General features: G+C 34.2%; 1 protein-coding gene across 6 annotated transcripts in view; it reads left to right on the forward strand.

The window, feature by feature from the left end:
* Window positions 1-22,154, forward strand: part of SPATA6 (spermatogenesis associated 6) — a 151,274-nt gene that overhangs the window by 32,179 nt on the left and 96,941 nt on the right. For 4 of the 6 annotated variants that reach the window (XM_060140114.1, XM_060140116.1, XM_060140115.1 and 1 more), the window contains exons 4-5: window positions 18,630-18,671; window positions 19,720-19,844. In XM_060140114.1, the coding sequence (XP_059996097.1) occupies window positions 18,630-18,671; window positions 19,720-19,844 (167 nt within the window). Of the gene's footprint in view, window positions 1-18,100; window positions 18,206-18,629; window positions 18,695-19,719; window positions 19,845-22,154 lie in introns of those variants that run through there. The other 2 variants (XM_060140118.1, XM_060140119.1) reach the window with 2 other exon arrangements.

The following is a 22,154-nucleotide window of genomic DNA, read 5'->3' on the forward strand; positions in this document are numbered from 1 at the left end:
ATGTAAATATTAATGTCTTACCTTAAGTCTGGTTTTTAATTATATTGAAATTATATTTTTAATTGGTTATAGAATTATTTTAATTTTCTTCATAGCAGAGTTACATATAGTCTACAGAGCTGATTGCAAACAGCAGTCCTGTAACATCCCTATCCTCCATCATTTCCTACTCCCCTAACGACTGCTTTTCTTTTTTTTAAAATTGTTTTTCTTTGTATTCACCTCCATTGTCTCCAACATGCTTATACTGCATTTGAAACGTTTGATTTTTAAATATTGGACATTATTTCTCCTTTCCCTTATGAAAAATGAGGATTTAAATAGTTTTCATATGTTCTCTCTTTGCTCTCAAAATATATACATGCCCATTTTCTGTCTTTCTCTTCTCTATCATAATTTTAGATTATATTGTTAAGATCATGTAAAAAGTATTATGGCTGAACCATGTGGTATATATACTATCATACTTTTTCTGCAAGGATTTTGTTTTCACTTGAACTAATAATTACTTTCCTTTGCTTAGTTTTATAGTTTTAGTTTTTTTGTTTTGCTTAACTTAACCCCAATTCTCCCTCAGGTATTCACATTATTTTCTCACAGTTTAATGTTCTTTCACTTATGAATCATTTTTGTTTTTTTGCCTAGAGGCCTAAAACTTTTTAATTTATTTTTAAAGTGTAGTAATGTTACTAGAATATGTCCTGAAGTTGCTTTTTATGGCTTGGTACTCTTAGGTACAGTGCATTCTCCTTCATTTGTAGTTTGTAATCTTTTTTCATTTCTGTAAAGTTTCATGAACTATATATACCGTTTAATATTTATTTTCTTTCTTTGCCTTAGTGTTTTTCATCAGGGTCTATGTTGGATATTTTTTGCATGTTTAGTATTTGTTATTTTTACTCGTATTTTAAAATCTTTTTGTTTCTTTTTGATTAAAACAACTTTTTGTTCTTTTATTTCTTTTAAGATACTGTCTGTTGTGATTATTTGCTTTAGTTTAATCTTCGTTTCTGAAACAACTTCCTTCTCTATTTCTGCTTCTTTCCTAAGTTATTACCATCTTTCTTCTGTGTTTTTCTAAATTTGATTTATGTAGTTGCTTAATATCTTATATTACTTCCTTAATTTTCAAGTAGTAGATTATAGTTTTTATTTATTTTGAAAGCATGTCTTTTGGATGCTTTCACTGTAGGAACTTTTTTCTTTTGCTCACTATTATTATCTTTTAAACAAGAACTTGGTATGTGTTTGACTGTGATCCTTTTCTTTGCTCATTCTTAATTTAGATTTTTTCCCGTGAATTCTTAGAAGGAAGCGTGATTTAGGATAATTTTTTATAGCTTCACCAAGCTCCCTTATATAGTGTTCAAAGTATGGTGGCTTGCTTTCTGGAATTTTCTGCCTTTGTTCCATTCCACTTTTGATAGTTTTTTTCTGCTGTTGTTTCTTTTTCTGCGTTTTCTCTTTCTACATTTTTATCCTGTTTATTTTGTATTCTGTTCTCTACCGTTTTTCCTGGTTTCTTGTGCTCCATCCTGTCCAGGAGCCCTGGGTGTTCAGTTTCTGTAGTTCTTACAGGCTACCAGACTACTTTACCACCTTTGGACCTTACTGTACTCTTTTGAACTCACCTGCTATTGGAATGGACAAACACCCTTCCAATTTCAACTGCTTTTCTCAGATTGATCTACTTCTTCCTACTGAGTACCAGTTGGGTATTTAGAGTAACTCTTCCCAGGCCCTTTATACTCCCTTGCTTTCTTCTGCTTCTCCTGCGTAGATAGATGCTGATACCTCACAGGTTTTGTGGTTGCTGGTGGTTTGTCATCATCTGCTTTATCTTAGGGTTTGTGGAGATATCTTGTCATCTTATTTTATTGTAAATGTCTGTAGTTTTCTGCTGTGCAATTGCTGCATATGTTTTTATGGAAGGGAGGTTTGGAGAGACTTGAAAATTCTAGTCTTCGCTTTTATTTTGTGTTTTTGCTTCTGCCTTTCATATTTCATCAAATTATTGGCCATCTATTCATATTTAAGAATAGAAGACTGAAATGCTTTTGGAAGTTATGTGCCAGAGGTGCCTGGTACCACTAATTGCTAAGTCTGTTGGGGTTCCTCCTGGATGCAGATTGTCAATGTGTACTTTATTGTAGGTGATTTCTCTGGGTCATTTTATTGGAAATTATGTCACTATCTTTTTATATCTTTTCTCTTCAGCTGGTCATATTCAGTAAAAGAATCATTCACATATTTCTCCTAGAGGCTATATACTTGGCCACCTGTTTATAGAACCTTGTAGTGGAAGCAGCTGTAGTAAAATCTCATTGTATAGCCCAGACTCTTAATCTACCTGTTTTCATATAGTATTACCCCTGCTGTCAGTTGTACCTGCTGTTTCCATTCCAGTGAAGACAACTACTACTACTATTACTTCTCCTCCTCTTTCTCTTCCTCCTAACCCTCTTCTTCCCTCTCCTTCTTCTTCTCCTTTCCCTAATAAACTTCCATTCCCCCCCTCCCTCCCGCCTCTGCTCCAACTCTCTAGAGAATAACTTCCAGTCACCTGCCTGGGAATGGGGAAGGGCAGTTTCCTAGTGGTGTAAATTGGAAGAAGGATCTGGGGTTTGACTGCTTCTTCAACTTTCAATTATTACTCGGGTTTTTAACCCCACTGATTCTGTCATTTCCAGAGGTACCTAGCACCACCAATTGCTACGTCTCTTAGGAGTTCGTTAGTATAAAATGGTTTGCTTCTAAGCTTTCCTCTCTATTGGCTTAAGATTCTTTCTCCAGGCTGTTAACTCAGTTACCATTTTTGTTCAAACTGTTTTCTCTTTAGTTTTGTCATTGTGAGTTGGTATGTGTGTGTGTTTAATCCCTTTATTCTTTTAGTGAGGGTTCAGAAGGGAACAAAAGCTAATGCATACATTTAACCTACTATCTCTAACTGGAAGCATTCATTTGTAGCTCACTGAAATATTACAGTGTAAATACCCGTGTAACTACAACCTAGGTCAAGAATTAGAACATTGCCAAAACTTCAGAAAGCCTTCCTTATACCACCTCCTAATCTCTATTTCCTCTGTGTTCCACAAAGGAATTTCCATTTTAACGTCTAATATTGTCATTTAGTTTTGCCTGTTTTTGAACACTAAATAAATGGAATTGTAATGTGCAAATTCTTTTGTCCCTGGCTTCTTTTGCTCAGCATTTTGCTGAGAAACTGATTTGTGTTTTGATAACTAATTCATTTATCTTTATTGCTATATAGTGTCTTCATTATGTGACTCTACTCCAATTCATTTATTCTGTTATTTACAGATATTAAGGGGCATTTAGGTTATTTCTAGTTTTTGCTGTTATGAATAAAGTTGCTGTGAACATTCTTGATTACATGCCTTGATGTTCATGAGCATGCACACCTATTTGGAATATATATAGAAGTGGAATTGCTGAGTCTTAGGGTCAGTATGAGTAGACAATGCCAAACAGTTTTCCAGTGTTTCTCTATCAGTATACACGCTGCCATTGATGAAAGTTCTGTTCTCCACAGAACCCCTAGAACAGAACCTCTAGTTCTGTTCTCTCTTGCCAACTCCTGGCATTGCCAGACTTTTTCATTTTAGTCATTATGGTGAGTGAACAGTGGTTTCATTTTGCATTTCCGTGACAATAAATGACATCATCGTTTTTGGACATCTTTTTGTATTTGTGTGTGAAATGCTTGTCTTTTGCTCATTTCTCCTTTTGGTTGTTTATTATTTTCTTACTAATTTGTAGGACTTCTCTATATTTTCTAGTTAATAAGCTTTATGTCAGTTATATGTGTTGCAAGTAGCTTCTCACTCTGTGGCTTGCATTTTTAATCCATTAGTGATTCTTGTTCTTTTGGTGAACAAGTTTATTTTTAATATAGTCTGACTTAATAATGTAGTTTGATTTATTAATCTTTTCCTTTATGTTTAGTGCTTTTCTTGGGTCATGTTAAAGAATTTTTTTTCCCTACCCCAAGTTATGAAGATATTCTATATAATTTTCTAGAAACCTTATTTCTTTACCATATACATTCAGATTTACAGTCCCCTTGGCTCTTATTTTTATATATGGTATGAAGAAGGGGTAACATTTTATTTTTATTTTATGTATATCTAATTGAGCAATACCATTTGGTGAAGAAACTTTTATTCCCATTGCTCTGTAATGTTTACTTTATCACAAATTAAGTGCCTACATACGTGGATTTTTTAAAATAGATCTTCTATTTTGTTTCATGGTCCTTGCATAAATATTATGCTTTCTTAATTACTGGAGCTTCAGTTTTGGTATCTGGTAGTTTAAGCCCTCCAGGTTTATTCTTTTTTTTTCACTTTTACTTATTGATTATTTTTTAATTGAAGTATAGTTGATTTACATTGGTGTGCCAGTTCTGCTGTACAGCAGAGGGACTCAGTTCTACACATAGAGACATTCTTTTTTAAAATATTCTTTTCCATTGTGGTTTAACCCAAGATTTTGAATATAGTTCCCCGTGCTATACGTTAGGACTTCGTTGTTTATCCCAGGTTTATTCTTTTTGAAGATTTTCTTAGCTGTTCTTAGTGTCTAAAGTATACTAATTTTAATCCTTAGTGTACCCTTCAATGATTATTCACATTTGTGTACATCCATAAGCACCATTCATCAAGCTAGAGAACATTTCCAGCATCCAAAAAGGTCTCCTTGTGCCTCTACCAGTCACACCCCCCTCAAGATAATCACTATTCTGACTTTTGTCAGCATTGATTACTTTTGTCTGGTTTTGGAATTCATATAAATTAAATCATAAATATGTATTCCTTTGAATATGGCTTTTTTTCACTCAGCCAAATGTCTGTGAGAGTCACCTATGTTGTTGTATTTCAGTAGTTCATTCTTTTTTATTGCTCTTTAGTATTCCATTATGTCAATGTACTGTAATTTATTCATTTCTTGTTAATGAGGATGATTTTTAGTCTTGGCTTATTATGAATATTCTTATAAATATCTTTTGGTAAACATTTATACTAGTTCTCTTGGAGTGGAATTTCTGAGTCATAGAATAGGTGTATACTTAGCTTTTGTTGATACTGCTGAACAGTTCCCTAAAAATAATTGTACAATTCCTTTTGAGTACTGAACATAGTATGTGAAAAATTATAGAAGTAATTGGAGGCATAACATCATGCTGTCGTTCTCCAGGTAGACTTTATGTTTGACTGTTATTTCCCTTCTGTAGGCTGCTAGTGACACTCAGAATCCTCAATCATGTCAATCTAATGTCAGAGATTAAGATGATTTGACGCTGGGTTTCAATCCGTGTACAACACCAGGGTATTTCCAGTTCATCCTTATTCCTATGATGTTGTCTCTTACAGGCTCTATCCAAACTGTGGAGAATTTATGAAGACCTGTCCTTCTTGGTATAGCCCCTGTAGTGATATTTTGCTTCTAGGTCTGTGAAACCATCAAAATCTCAGCTAAGTTTATCCATCCTTCATTTGCCATTTCTGGAATTAGCAGATGCCCTGGGGGAGAAAGCAGCTCCAATGTTTGGCCCATCTCCCTGGCTTTTCTTCTCCTAGAACTTGGCCCTGTAATTCTTCACTGCCGTATTATCTTCTCTGTGCCTTCAAGTGGATTTTAAAAAATAACTTGACCTGATTTTCTTAGTCTTCCTATTAAGATGATTGGTCTGCTTTATGTAAATTGCCATTATTCTGAGGCAGAAATCTGTTCCCCCTTAATATCCTTTCTACCCTCAACCTGTCTCTGTACTCTCCCATTTGTCCCCCCCCATTATATCTGTTTAATTTTTCTAAGTATCTGTATTTGGGCTAGTAGTGCATAGTTAATTATTACAACTTTATATAATCCATGTTCTTTTCATTTAATAAACACACACTTATATTCCTACATGTTTATTTTTCTAGATGAACTTAAAATCATTTTTTAAGGTCTAAGATAAACCTCTTTGAATTTTAATTTTAATTATATTTTGGGAGAATTGGCATTTTTACATTATTCATTCTTCCCATGTAGATAGGTGATGTATACTGATTTACTAAAGTTATGCTTTCTTTCAACATATTACCAAGGTTTTGGGGTATGTGTGTGAGTGTGTGTGTGTGTGTGTGTGTGTGTGTGTGCGTGTGTCTGTGTATACGTATACTTGCCATACAGTTCTTATTATGTTTATTTCTAGCTGTTATATATTTTGTGGCTTTAGAGAATAAGGTTCTTCACCTAATTTTCCTTTTTTCCCTTTGTTTATGGTTGATACACAAGAAAGTGATAAAAATATTTATTGTGTATCCAGTCATTTTGCTGAACCTTCATATTGAAGACTGCTAATGTCTTTTCAGTGTATTTCAAATATTTATCCATGATTAGTTTAAATATTAAAAAATATTGTTAATTTGTCTTTCAGTCAGAGCATGTAGCCTATAATATTACTGCTTCTTGGAATTTATTGACGTTTTCCCTGAGCATCTGGGATAGGAATCAAATATAATCATGACATGGTTGCTTAGAAAGGTATATCCTTTTTGTGTTGGTAAAAACATTTGAAACTTTCTATATCTTACTTTAACTTATTTATTTCATTATGTCAGATATTACATCAAAGCTGACATACCGGAGATTCTTAATAAATGTCCATTCCCGGGTCAGTGCTACAACTTGCCTTCCTGGCTTTTTATACTAGGTTAATTTGGTGTTGCTGATGGGCTTTCATAACCTTCAGATTGATGCTAACACAAGTTATTTCTCAGTGCTACCTTTCAGTCCTTTACTTCTTGGAGAACTTCCTTTTTAATTTATCTTGTAGATATTTTAAACATATTCATTTCTCTCATTAGATGTCTCTGTTTAAACTCCAGCCTTCTTAAGATGAACAGATGACTGCTTCCTACTTCACTGACTAAAACTGAGGCCATGTTAGTGAATCACTTCAGTTTATTCCTCCCTTGTCCTAAAAGTCATCTACATTGTTTCTCATTCTTATCCCCTTTCTCCTGGTCCTGGAGGATGAGGTTTCTGCCTTCTGCTCAAGATTATTCTACTTGTCCCTCTTATTCATCTCCTCGTGCCATCTCTAGTATCTTGATCATTAGATTTTTTTTCCCTCTGTGTTTGCAATGTCTCTCTTGCTGACCCTCACACTGTATAAATATGTTGTATGTTTACATCTTTAAAAGATATTTCCTGTCTTCATCCTTACCCTCATTTAGCTACTATCCTATATCTTTATTCTACTCCTCATTCAAAATATAACTTCCTTACCTCACTGTATATTTTGTAAATTACTGCTTTCTAGTTCTAGTAGAATTGTTAATGAAAACAGTGCAGGCTGAGCTCAGATCTCAGTTCAGGAATTTATGTTTGGTAACCTTAACCGTTAGTCTCTATTTCTTATCTGTAAAATGGAAATAATGGCTTGCTTGTTAGGGTTGTTTTAGGGATTTGTTTGAAGCTCATAGGAATACCATTTAGAGAACATCTTCTGACACACAGAAGATGTTCTCTAAATGGTAGTAAATACTATTATTTTGACTACCCATATCCTTTTTTAAAAAATGTAGTTTTCTACTTTGTAATAATGTTTTTCAAATAGTTGAGATTACAGAATAAGTGACATCAGAAAAAATATAGTGTTAGTATGTTTATCCTGTTTGTTTAATTTGTTTGATTTCTAATAAAATTTTATGTTTAGATATTTTCTAAAGGATAGGGTTTTACTTTGTGGTCAGATATTATAATTATTGTAAGTGCAATAGACCAGGTTTCTTAAATGCCAGTCTCTTATTTCAGTATCATCTTTAGCATTAGTTCTTTTCTGTTCTTCCATTTATTGATAATAGGATGAGAAACAGCATGATGTATTCATGGAATATGCTGTGTGATTCAAGGGGTGATAGAAAAGTCTTCCAAAACAAAAGTTGCTTATCCACTGGCTTATGATAAAATTTGTTTTTTTTAACTTTTTGATTGCCTGCGCAGATTCAGTCACTGTGAGAGAATATAGGGGATTCAGAAGTGAATAAAATATAGACCGTTTGTTCAAATGAGTATCCATCTTAATAAAATAAGGATCAGACATGTAAATAAATAATCAGAATCCTTGTATATGTGCACTGGATTTGAGGACGTCAGAGAACTGTTGGATACAACATTCACATGGGTGGATGTTGTTCAAAATTATGGCAAGTCTTAGGTTTGAGAGGAAGATAAGCCTGTTTTATCTTCGGTGAAAAAGTGGTAGGGACCTTGAAGTTAAGAGATTGTAGTGAGAAGGAGGATGAGCAGTTGACAACATCAAATGCCATGAGACTAAAAGGAGAGGATTAACTTCTTGTTAAGAGCCTAGTGCTTCTACTATCCTCTTTTTAAAACTTTCATTGTTGTTTTTTAAAGAAAAATTAATATATGTTCAGTTTACAAATTATAGGAAATATGGAGGAATTCTGACAATTTTAAACTGATTTTATTTAGATAACTAGATACCATTTGAAGGAGGAATGTGAAGTTGAACATGTAGAATGTGTGTCTCTTAGTTTAGAATTTCTGATGGAAAAGGCAGAAGAGAACTTTAACAAAAAACAGCATAATGGGAGCTCTCACGGTGATGCTATTAGAGCACACGCACACAACTTTCTCTAATCAAAAACATTAAAAAAACATTTTTAGAGAAAATTTTATAAATATACAAAAGTGGACACTAAAAGAGAATAATGAACCCCCTCGTACTCATCACTCAGCTCAATAATTATCAACTCATGGCTAATGTTTTAACTGTATCTCTCTACTTCATCACCCTTTTCCAGATTATTTTGAAGAACTCTCAGACATAATATGCTTTTATCTATTAGATATCAATATCTAAAATATAGAAACAGTACCATACCATACCTAAAAATGAACATTTTTTTAATATTAAATATCAATTCAGTTCACATTTCCTCAACTATCTTATAACTTAAAAAATAAGTCTTTTGTTTGAATTGGGATAAAGGTAAGGTCCATACATTATGATTGGTTGATGTCTCTCAAGCATGTATATTCCTCTGTTAATTTTTTTCTTTTGTGTAGCAGTTTTTAATATCTTTAATTCATTATTTTTCTAGGTATTTCACACTTTTAAACAAGATTATAATGTCATTTCTAACTGTTGCTGATATATAAAAAAATATATTATTTGACATATTTACCTTGTTTCCAGCAACCTCACTATACACTATATGTATTGATTTAAAAAATGTCTTTAGATTCCTTTGGACTTTTTATGTACACAATCACATTGTAAATGATAGAATTATAGTTTCTCTTTTGTTATAGTTATATCTTTTATTTCTTTTTATTGCTCTGTTATGCTTTCAGTGGTTTAGAACTCCAATAAAATGTTGAAGTGAATGATAGTAGTGATAGCAGTGAATGAAGTGAATGTCTCATTTCTGATCTCAGAGAGACAGCTTCAACATTTCATCACTTGGTATGATGTTTGTTTTAGGTTTTTGGTAGATAGCCTTTATTAGATTATAAAACTTCTTTTCTATTTCTAGTTTGCTAAGATTTTTATTTGAAAACGAATGATTATTAACTTTTATGAAATACTTCTTTATTCTGTTCAGGTGGTGAATTATGTTGCTTTAGTTTTGAATATTAAACCATATTAATATATTGATGGATTTGATTAGATAATGTTTTATATAGGATTTTTACATTTCTGTTTATGAAATAGATTGCCTGTCATTTTCCTTTCTTGTAAGGTTCTTGTCAGGTTTTAGTATCAAGGTTTTGCTGGATTTATAAAGTTGAGAAGTGTTCCTTCTTTTACTGGTCTGCAAAAGAGTATGCATGTAATCAGCATTATTTTCTTCCTTAAAAGTTTGAAAATTCACCAATGAAGTCATCTTAGTGTTTCCTTTGTTGTAAGGTTTTAAATAATGGATTGTGTATGTGTGTGTGCATCTACACATATATCTGTATATACACACATATGTACACAGCTATTTAGTTTTTTCTATACCTGAATAAGTTTTAAGTTTCCTTTTTGTAGGAACTTGATTTTTTTAATATATCAGATTATTTTGAAGTAAATCTCAGATATCATATATCCTTTCATTTATAGATATGGATATCTAAAATAAAGGAACACCTAAAAATTAACAGTTTCTTACTATCATCAAATATCCACTCAGTTCACATTTCCCCAATTGTTCTATAATTGTTTAATCATATTTTGTTTGACAGTGATTCAGATAAGACACATTCAATACATTTGTAGCATGAAATTATTCGTAATGCCTTAGGATTTTAAAATATCTCTATGTCTTTCTTTTCATTCCTGATATTAGTAATTTGTGTCTTTTCTCTTGACCAGTCTTGCCAGGCATTTATCAACTGGTGAATTGAACCTTTTATTATTTTGATGCTTTTGCTTTAATGATGACTTTATCTTTTATAGTATAGCCAAAGCAGCTTTCTTTTAGTTGTCACATGTTATATATTTGTCTATATTTTTGTTTTCTGTTTTTCTGTATTCTTAACATTTTGCATGTATCTTATGAGTGGTACTTGGAGAGAATTTTTTGTTTTGTTTTGTTCTAATCTAATCTATCTTTTAATTGGACCATTTAGAGTATTTCTAAAAATGCATGATATAATTATAGGGATTAGTGGTTATCAGGGATTAGGGATGGGTTGGGGAGGGAGATGGATGTGGTTGCAAAAGCGCAACATAAGAGATCATGTGGTGGTGGAGCTATTCTGTATCCTGGCTGTGGTGGTGAATACACAAACCTACACTCCTGATAAAATCACAGCAAGGTCCTTTTTGACCCACCTCCTAGAGAAATGGAAATAAAAACAAAAGTAAACAAATGGGACCTAATGAAACTTAAAAGCTTTTGCGCAGCAAAGGAAACCATAAAGAAGACCAAAAGACAACCCTCAGAATGGGAGAAAATATTTGCAAATGAAGCAACTGACAAAGGATTAATCTCCAAAATTTATAAGCAGCTCATGCAGCTTAATAACAAAAAAACAAACAACCCAATCCAAAAATGGGCAGAAGACCTAAATAGACATTTCTCCAAAGAAGATATACAGAGTGCCAACAAACACATGAAAGAATGCTCAACATCACTAATCATTAGAGAAATGCAAATCAAAACTACAATGAGATATCATCTCACACCAGTCAGAATGGCCATCATCAAAAAATCTAGAAACAATAAATGCTGGAGAGGGTGTGGAGAAAAGGGAACCCTCTTACACTGTTGGTGGGAATGTAAATTGATACAGCCACTGTGGAGAACAGTATGGAGGTTCCTTAAAAAGCTACAAATAGAACTACCATATGACCCAGCAATCCCACTACTGGGCGTATACCCTGAGAAAACCATAATTCAAAAAGAGTCATGTACCAAAATGTTCATTGCAGCTCTATTTACAATAGCCCAGAGATGGAAACAACCTAAGTGTCCATCGTCGGATGAATGGATAAAGAAGATGTGGCACATATATACAATGGAATATTACTCAGCCATAAAAAGAGACGAAATTGAGCTATTTGTAATGAGGTGGATAGACCTAGAGTGTGTCATACAGAGTGAAGTAAGTCAGAAAGAGAGAGACAAATACCGTATGCTAACACATATATATGGAATTAAAAAAAAAATGACATGAAAAACCTAGGGGTGAAACAGGAATAAAGACACAGACTTACTAGAGAATGGACTTGAGGACACGGGGAGGGGGAAGGGTAAACGGTGACAAAGCGATAAAGAGGCATGGACATATATACACTACCAAATGTAAGGTAGATAGCTAGTGGGAAGCAGCCGCATAGCAGAGGGAGATCAGCTCGGTGCTTTGTGACCGCCTGGAGGGGTGGGATAGGGAGGGTGGGAGGGAGGGAGACGCAAGCGGGAAGAGATATGGGAATATATGTATATATATAACTGATTCATTTTGTTGTGAAGCTGAAACTAACATACCATTGTAAAGCAATTATACTCCAATAAAGATGTTAAAAAAAAAAGTGTATAGAACTAAATATAGACATTCACATACAAATGAGTACAATTAAAACTTTTAATCAGGATAAAATAAGTAGATTGTATCAGTGTCACAGTGGTTGTGATATATTTTATTATAGTTTTGCAAGGTGTTACCACTGAGGGAAGCTGGATAAAGGGTATATGAGATCTCTGTATTCTGACAATCTGTTGTGAATCCTCATTATCTAAAAACATTAAATTAAAAAAATGTTTTTACTGATATATTTTGGTGTAAATCTACCATATTGATATCTACTTTTTATTTGTTTGGATTGTTGAATATTCGTGCTTTTCTTTTTCTACTTTTCTTTTTTTTAATAGTTTTTAAAAAATATTTATTTATTTGGCTGCGCCAGGTCTTAGTTGTGGCACTCGTGAGCCTTAGTTGCAGCCTGTGGGATCTTCAGTTGTGGCATGCAAACTCTTAGTTGCAGCATGTGGGATTTAGTTCCCTGACTAGGGAAAGAACCCGAGCATGGAGTCTTAGCCACTAGACCACCAGGGAAGTCCTCTACTTTTCTTTGAATTAACTATTTTTTGCTTTTTAATTTCTACACTTTTATTAGCTTGAGGGTACATGTTCTTTAACTATTTTGTTTTTTTCGTGGTTAGTATAGAGATTACAGCATGCATGCTTGAGTTTTCAGAGTTGTGTACATATTTTTATTTTAACCTCTTCTAGGACAATGAAGAACCTACAACTACTTAACTTCTAGATTATATGTTATTTTTTGTTATGCATTTTAACTTAGTGTACAATGAGACTACACAGAATATTATTGCTATTATTGTATAGGCATCATTCATTTCACTTTACAACTGTATTTTACCTTTTTGGTTGCTCTTTATTTCCTTTCACTTTTTGAGCTTCTCAGTTTATTGTGTCTTTCTGAAGAATGTCCTTTCATAATTCCTTTCTTATAGTCTTTTGATAATAGATATCTTGATTTTTATTTATCTGAAAATGTCTTTACTTTTTTTGAAGTATATTTTTGCTGAATATTGGTATGACTGTCTTCCAGCCCTTAGAAAATACTATTCCATTGTCTTTTTGCTCCCTTAGTTTCTGTTGAGAAATCATCTGTTAATTTTATTGTTACTTCTTTGAAGGTATTTTGTCATTTTCTGCTGGCTTTTTTTTTTTTTTTATGCGTTACGCGGGCCTCTCATTGTTGTGGCCTCTCCCGTTGTGGAGCACAGGCTCCGGACGCGCAGGCTCAGCGGCCATGGCTCACGGGCCTAGCTGCTCTGCGGCATGTGGGATCTTCCCGGACTGGGGCACGAACCCACATCCCCTGCATCGGCAGGCGGACTCTCAACCACTGCGCCACCAGGGAAGCCCTGCTGGCTTCTTTTAACATATTCTCTTGGCTTCTTTTAACATATTCTCTTACGTCTTTGTTTTCCTGTAGTTTTACTTTGATGTGCCCAACTCTGTGTGTGTGTGTGTTTTAAAAATTTGTTCTGCTTAGTGTTTGTATCTTGGTATCTTTCTTCAGATAAACTCTGAGATATTAACTTTTCAAATATTTCTTTTGCCCTTTTCTCTTCTCTCTTTTTACAAAACCAGTTGCACATTGTTAGATCCTCTTACTCTATCCTTTTTTTTTTCCTTTTTTTTTGTTACTCCAACCTTTGGGCTTTCTGTGCCTCTCTCAAGATATTTATTTTTGTCTTCCAATTCCATAATTCTCTCTTGGGTCATTTGTAATCTGCTGGTAAATCCGTTCGTTGTGGTTAATTTTTGGTTATTTTTTAGCTGAAAAATTTCCACTTGGTTCTTTGTAACAGTTTCTAGTTCTCTGCTGACATTCTCAATCTTATATTTTATTTTCTTGAGCATATTAAGCATATTTTAAGTTGCAGTCTGATAACTAATTTTTCTGGATCTCTTGTTGATCTGTTTTTCTTTGTTTTTGTTTCTGTTTTGGCGATACGCGGGCCTCTCACTGTTGTGGCCTCTCCCATTACGGAGCACAGGCTCCGGATGCGCAGGCTCAGCGCCCATGGCTCACGGGCCCAGCCGCTCCGTGGCATGTAGGATCTTCCCGGACTGGGGCACGAACCTGTGTCCCCTGCATCGGCAGGCGGACTCGCAACCACTGCGCCACCAGGGAAGCCCTGTTGATCTGTTTTTATTTCCTGTGTTTCTCTTGTGTTTTGATCCCAATGGTCTTTTTTTCCTATATACCTGGTCGATTTTCATTAAATGTCAGATTTTGTATGTAAGAATTTTAGAAATAATTTGAAACCTTAGATGAAAATATTTTCCTTCAGACAAGATTTATGATTGTTTCTAGTGGGCACTAGCAATTCTGGATCAACTTAATTTAGACAGGATTTGGGATGATTCAGATTTAAGCCTAAGTTCTTAGTTTGCTGTCTTAGTCCATTTGGGCTGGTATAACAAAATACCATAGACTGGGTGGCTTATAATAATAGAAGTTTATTTCTCATACTTCTGAAGGCTGGGAAATCCCAGATCAAGGAGCCAGCAGATTCGGTGTCTGGTGAGGGTCCCCTTTCTGTTCATAGAATGCCATTGTCTCTCTGTGTTCTCACGTGGCAGAAAGGGCAAGGAAGTTATCTGGGGTCTTTTGGGCACCAGTGGCACTAATGGGCACTAATCTCTTGAATGAAGGCTTTGCCCTAATAACCGCCGAAAAGCCCTAACTCTGAATATCACATTGGGGGTTATGATTTCAACATATGAATTTTGAGGGGATACAGATATTCAGTATATAGCATTGGTTATCTATTTTTAGTTTACTCTCTTTTTTAAACTTTATTTAAATTAGAGTATAGTTGCTTTACAATATTGTGTTAGTTTATACTATACAGCAAAGTGGATCAGCTATATGTACACATATTTCCCCTCTCTTTTGGATTTCCTTTTCATTTAGGTCACCATGGAGCACTGAGTAGAGTTCCCTGTGCGATACAGTAGGTTCATATTAGTTATCTATTTTATACATAGTGTCAATAGTGTATATATGTCAATCCCAATCTCCCAATTCATCCCACATCCCCCTTTCTCCCTTGGTATCCATATGTTTGTTCTCTACGTCTGTGTCTCTATTTCTGCTTTGTAAATAAGATTGTCTATACCAATTTTTTCAGATTCCACATATATGCATTAATATATGATATTTGTTTTTCTCTTTCTGACTTACTTCACTCTGTATGACAGTCTCTAGGTCCATCCATGTCTCTACAAATGACCCAATTTCATTCCTTTTTATGGCTAATATTCCATTGTATATATGTACCACATCTTCTTTATCCATTCCTCTGTCACTGGATATTTAGGTTGCTTCCATGTCCTGGCTATTGTAAATAGTGCTGTAATGAACATTGGGGTGCATGTGTCTTTTTGAATTGGTTTACCTTTTCAAGATTCAGTCCTATAGCCTAGCCATTTTATCAGGCCATTTTCTCTTACCTGCAGACCTCCCTTCTCATCTCTTCCCAAGGTCATGATACTCCAGTTTTTGTATGAGCTTATCAAAAGCTGTACTCAGCTTCTTAGCCTCTTAGCTACCTCTGTCAGAACTGTCAGATACCCAAAAGGAAAAGTAACCTCAAATACCAGGCTTATCTCTCTGTGTTTACTTCTGTTTTTTAAAATAATACTGATAATTTTTTAAAAATTTTATATATATATTTTTGGCTGGGTTTGATCTTCGTTGCTGCGTGTGGGCTTTCTCTAGTTGTGGCGAGCGGGGGCTGCTCTTCATTGCGGTGCACGGGCTTCTTATTGCAGTGGCTTCTCTTGTTGCGGAGCATGGGCTCTGGGCACACGGGCTTCAGTAGTTGCAGCACACATGCTCAGTAGTTGTGGCATGTGGGCCCTACAGTGTGTGGGCTTCAGTAGTTGCAGTACGTGGACTCAGTAGTTGTGGCTCATGGGCTTAGTTGCCCCGTGGCATGTGGGATCTTCCCAGACCAGGGATCGAACCCTTGTCCCCTGCATTGGCAGGCAGATTCTTAACCACTGAGTCACCAGGGAAGTCCTGTGTTTACTTCATATACTGAGTTTCAGACTTGTAATTTTTTTACTACCTTGTTAGGTTTCTCCTGCCTTCAAGCAGATTTTTTAGTTATCTACCTTTTCAAGTCGATTTTAGCAGGAGGTTTGTTTTTGAACCTTCTAATCTCTCAGATTACCCTGCTATGTTCCATTTACAGCCTTCATACATCCTGTTCCTCCTGCTTGAAAACCTCTAGTTTCCCACCCCACTAACTCCTAGTTTACACCTATTCATGCTATGGGTCAAGTCCTGAAGAGCTCCTCCTCAGCCTTCAGTGACTCCCTGACAAGATTATCTTGTTATACTTTCTTATAGCACTACCTGAATGCCTTTATTGTACTTGTAGTTTATAATTATATATTTATTTGTGTCTTTATTTCATTTAATATTTGCCTTTTCAACACAATGTCAGGTGCTTGAGGAATAGGACTGTTATCAGTTTTTTTTTCTTATTACAGACCCGAATGATAAGCTACAAGGAATATTTAATATTTCCTCAAAAACTGGACGTATAAGTATTCGGTTAAATGACTGAGATTTCCCTTGGATGAAAATAGCAGCATTTAAAGAAAGAGAAAGATTATATTCATGGGTTCTTAGAAGGTAGAAAGGGCATAATTTATATTTTATTTTTATTTAAAAATTTTATCATAAAGTACTTCAGACATATTAAAAGTGTGAGTTTTGTAATATACCTGGCTGTACTCACCACTCTGCTTAAGAAATAGACATAATTTATTTTTATAAAAATATACAGAGAGCCCAGAAATATATCTCTATAAATATAGTCAACTGATCTTTGACAAAGGAGCAAAGGCAATACAATAGAACAAAGATAGTTTCTTCAGTAAATGGTGCTAGAACAATTAGACATCCACATGCAAAAAACAAAAAAAAAGTGAATCCAGATACAGACCATACACCCTTCACAAAAATTAACTCTAAATGGATCATAGACCTAACTGGAAAATGCAAAACTGTAAAACTCCTAGAAGATAGCATAGGAGAAAACCTAGATGATCTTGGATATGGTGATGCCTTTTTCGATACAACACCAAAGACACCATAGTGTCGTCTTTGAAAGAAACTGTGAAAAAAATAATTGATAAGCTGGATTGCAGTTAAGTTAAAAACTTTTGTTCTGTGAAAGACAAAATCAAGAGAATTAGAAGACCAGCCACAGGTTGGAAAAAAAGTATTTGCAAAATCACATCTGATAAGGACTATTATCTAAAATATGAAAAGAACTCTTAAAATTCAACCATAAGAAAACAAACAGCCCTTTTAAAAAACGGGCTAAAGACCTTAACAGACACCTCACCAAAGAAGATATACAGATGGCAAATAAGCACACGAAAAGATACTTCACATCATGTGTCTCTAGGGAAACGCAAATTAAAACGAGATACCTGTACATTCCTAGAATTGCCACAGTCTGGAGCAGTGACAGAATCAAATGCTGGTGAGGATGCAGAGCAACAGGAACTCTCACTTATTGCTGGCAGGAATGCGAAATGGCACAGCCGCCTTGGAAGGCAGTTTGGCGGTTTCTTCCAAAACTGAACATACTCTTTCCATATGATCCAGCAATACTGCTCTTTGGTATTTATGCAAAGAGTTGAAAATTTATGTCTACACAAAAACCTACACGTGGATGTTTATAGCAGCTCTGTTCATAATTGCCAAAACTTGGAAGCAACCAATGTCTTTCAGTAGGTAAATGGATAAATAAACTGTGGAATAACCAGACAATGGAATATTATTCAGCACCTAAAAGAAATGAGCTATCAAGCCATAAAAACACATGGAGGAACCTTAAATGCATATTACTGAGTGAAAGAAGCCAATCTGAAAAGGCTATATATACTGTATGATTTCAAGTATATGACATTCTGGAGAAGGCAAAACTCTGGAGACAATAAAAAGACAGTGATTGTGGTGGGCGGAGGGTGGGTTGTGGGGAGGAGAGAGATAAATAACCAGAGAACAGAGGAGCAGGGCAGTGAAAATACTTTGTATGATATTATAAAGATGGATAATGTCATTATACATTCGTCTAAACCCACAGAATGTACATCACCAAGAGTGAACCCTAAGGTAAACTGTGGACTTTGGGTGATTACGATGTGTCAGTGTAAGTTCATCCTTGGTAAAAAATGTACCATTCCTGTGAATGATGTTGATAGTGGGGAGGCTATGCATGTTTTGGGGGGCAGGGTATATAGGGGAAATCTCCGTACCTCTCTCTCAATTTTGTTGTCAACGTAAATAAAACTGCTCTAAAAAAATAAAGTCTTAAAAAAATCAGAAAAAAACCTAGAAAGATTAATTTCTACCAGAGATTAATAAATCCACAAGATGCATAGCAACCAGAAAATATACATAGTATATACTGAGATGTAAGCATATATGTAGTCTACTGAGCAATTACTTTGGCTTTTAGGTACTTCTGTGGTAAAGCAATTAGTTATTGTTTATTATAAATTTGTTTATTTAAGGAAATTTTTCTTTAAACTTTCAGATGATACAGCATTGTTTGAGTTGATTCAGCTAGTTCCGCCAGGTACTGTATTGTGTTTTGATAAGGTAATTGACATGTGAACTCATTTCAATGAAATGCTTTTTAAAAAATCTCATCTTTTCCCCTTCTTCCCAAAGTAAGAGCAATGCTGAGTCTCTAGCATTGGTCTACTATGTGTAAAATGTCAGTAGGCCAAAATAATATATACAGAAAGATTGACATAAATTATATTTGAACACATTGTTCTAAAATTGAATAGTCATAATTTAAAGTGGGAAATAACCCGATATGATCCTAGCATATTTTGTGACATTCATAAAAATTAACTTCTTTAAGTTTTTGTGATTTTTCTAAACCAATATGCTTTTGCTGATAAAGTAGTTCATTATCTTTGTTTTTGTGTATTGAGTGTTATTGGGAATATAGGGGAATTAAAACTGTACCTACTTAATAAACAGTACAGATCCCTGCAGTAGGTAGAGTTAAAACCTGAAGGATAGTTTTATTTTTATTATTGATTTCTATGATTATAGAAGACTCTATCTTAAATCCTTATTTTATGTGAGAAATAGAGAACTATATTTTATTGAAAGCTAGTAGTCTAAACTTTTTGAATATCACATATATACCTAATCCAGGTAACCACAAATTCTATAAAATGTCTATATTTTTTTCAATATGTAACCTAATATCTCATAATGGCAGGTAGAAAAGAATGGAAGATAGAAAAAAAAATTCTGGGGATGGTAATTAAGTTTTATATGTATAAATGTTATGTCAGTTTGATACGTTTAAAAGGATTTTCTTTTCTAGGAACTCATATGTACTTAAAAAGTTTACATGAACATCCCCTTTCTACGAAAGGGGGAGGGAGAATTAGTAGTATGTATGACATTTCTGAATAAGGAAATGTGTTAATTCGTTTAACATAACGTTATTTTAATTTCCCTTTCATAGAAAAAAATTAAGTCCATGACCCTGAAGCAAGTATTTCATTAAGGCATCAGGCATTATATATTCGTACTTGATGATATTGTTTCTAAATAGCATATTTTGTTATAATTTGAATCATAGGATGTCTTTCTTGTAGTGGGTGAAACACTGTCTACATATGATGAGAATACACGAGATTTCATGTTCCCGGGTCCAAATCAGATTTCTGGACACCATGACTCAAACCGCCAGGCAACCATGAGGAAGATTTCTGGCCTTCACGTAAGTGCTTACTATTTTCTGAATCAAATCGTGATGCAGGATCATTGTCAAAAACCAACACATAGCCCTCAATATCTGAAATGTGAAGACCTAATTCAAAGTTTAATTTATTTTAAAACATAATTGCTTTATGAAATTATGATGTTATTTTAAACATACTGAAATCTAAATGAAAATACTTTACCAAAATGCACGCATCTACCTTCCAAAATTAACAAGCATTATTTTGCCTTATATTCTTCAGATTTCTCTCCTCTTCTTCTCCCCCTTTCCTCCCCTCCCCACTGTCCCTATGTCTTTCTCTCTCTTCTCTTTATTTTTCTCCCAAAAGAATGGCCAATAAATATTTGAAAACGTGCACAATCCCATTAGCATTTAGGAAAATTCAAATTAAAACAATCATATGATTTCATTTTTATAGCCATAAGAGTGGTAAAATTTAATAAATCTGACAAATGTCAAAAGCATGGAAAAATGGAAGCTTGTATATGTTGCTATGTCACGTAAATCGGAACAACCACAATTCAGGATTATCTAGTGAAGGCCAAGATTCTCATAGCCTGTGACCTTCTAGGTATATAGCTTTAAGATGTATTCTGTCTGGCATACTAAGAGCCTTCTTAGGAATGTTCGTTTGTAGCATTGTTCATAATAATGAAAAATGGAAATAATTGAAATGTCCATTAGTAGGAGTTTGGATAGAATAATTATTACATGTTCATGTAATGGAAATACGTATTCATACCCCTAAAAGTGAAAGCGGCATTAAGTGATAGCCAACTCTCATCTTTTCCTGCAATTTCTTCAGTTTTATTGGATAATTAATAATATTTTTATTCCTATTATTAAAATATTTATTAAAATAAATAAATATATTTTATTCCTATTATTAATTATTTTTTATTCCTATTATTAATAATTTTTTATTCCTAAATAAATAAATAATATTTTTATTCCTATTATTAAAATATTTTTTAAAATAAATAAATATATTTATTTATTTTAAAAATAAAAATAATATTTTTATTCTAGGCAGAAAATGCCTTCTGCTTAGAGAGACTGAGTGAAGCCCCTGCTGTTTCAAAGAAGAAAAAAGTAAAAGTTGTCTAGGTTGAAATTATTTGGACAAATATTTTTCACTAACTTTAGGAGATATTAGAGCAGTAAGGAAATTGGAGTGCTACATGAGCCAATATGGTGAATTAAGTAACTTCTCCTGTATTTCCTGTAGGAAATAGCAAATTTCAGCTTGCTGAAAGTATAAAAGTTGACTAGCAAATCTATTAAAATATACCTTCTTTGGGATATTTTCAGTGTCCATTAGCCCAAAAAGTCTTCCAAGAATGTTTCAGGGACTTTCTAGAGGCCTGCAATGAAAAAAATTCTGATTTTAAAATTAAAGGTTTTTTAAAAGTAATTTAAAATGCTGTATTATACCAAATTGGCAATATAAACATAAGAATATGGACCATTAACAGGTAGTTTTCCTTATTGAATTTGAGTTACTTTCACATATATCAAAAAGTTTGGATTACTAAGGCAAAAAGTCTATATATGTTCTTAAAAGATAAATTGGGGCATATTAAAAATTTTGAGTTTATTTGAGCAAAAATTGATTTGGTTCAAGCAGCATCCAATCTAGCAGATAGAAAGAAGCTCCAAAGAGCTGTGCAAAAGGAAAGATTTTTATATCCAGAAGGGAGCAGGAACAAGGACATTATACTAGGCCAAAAAGTGTGTTGATTATTGCAAGGTTCCTTTCATTTAGGGGATGGCAGAGGGTCTAATCAGATGGATTACCTAGTGAGTGCTAATCAGGCGATTCCTGATTGACTGGTTTAAAATTCCATTTCTGGGAGAGCCGAAACTGTAATTAATTTAAATCTGTTTGGTGACACGGGGCTTAGCGTAAGCAACTCAATTTGGGGCCTGTTGTTTTTAACAATATAAAAAGTGAGACTTCTGGTGATGATGGTGTGAAGGGTCTGTCAATTACTCTCTCCACACAAGTATAAAACTGGACAAAATTGTCACAAGCCGCAGTTTTAGGGCACTGGAAACTGATCGGCAGTTAAGACAATTAAGACAAATTAAGAAGTATCCGTGCTTGAATAGCTGCTAAAACTTTGGGTAAAAATGGCAGAAGTATGTGGTCATCTTGCCTAGGACAGCTCTCATACCCTGCATAGCCAGTGAGAATTGTAGCTTCACTAAGCCTGGGGCAAGTTGCAAAAATTAGTAGCTTTGCTACCAGAGAGGTCAGAATCAATTTTGGGCAGTGATACTGTGATTTGTAATAAGAAACATACA

The sequence above is a fragment of the Lagenorhynchus albirostris genome, chromosome 2 (genome assembly GCF_949774975.1).
Source record: "Lagenorhynchus albirostris chromosome 2, mLagAlb1.1, whole genome shotgun sequence".
Taxonomy (NCBI): Eukaryota; Metazoa; Chordata; class Mammalia; order Artiodactyla; family Delphinidae; genus Lagenorhynchus; species Lagenorhynchus albirostris.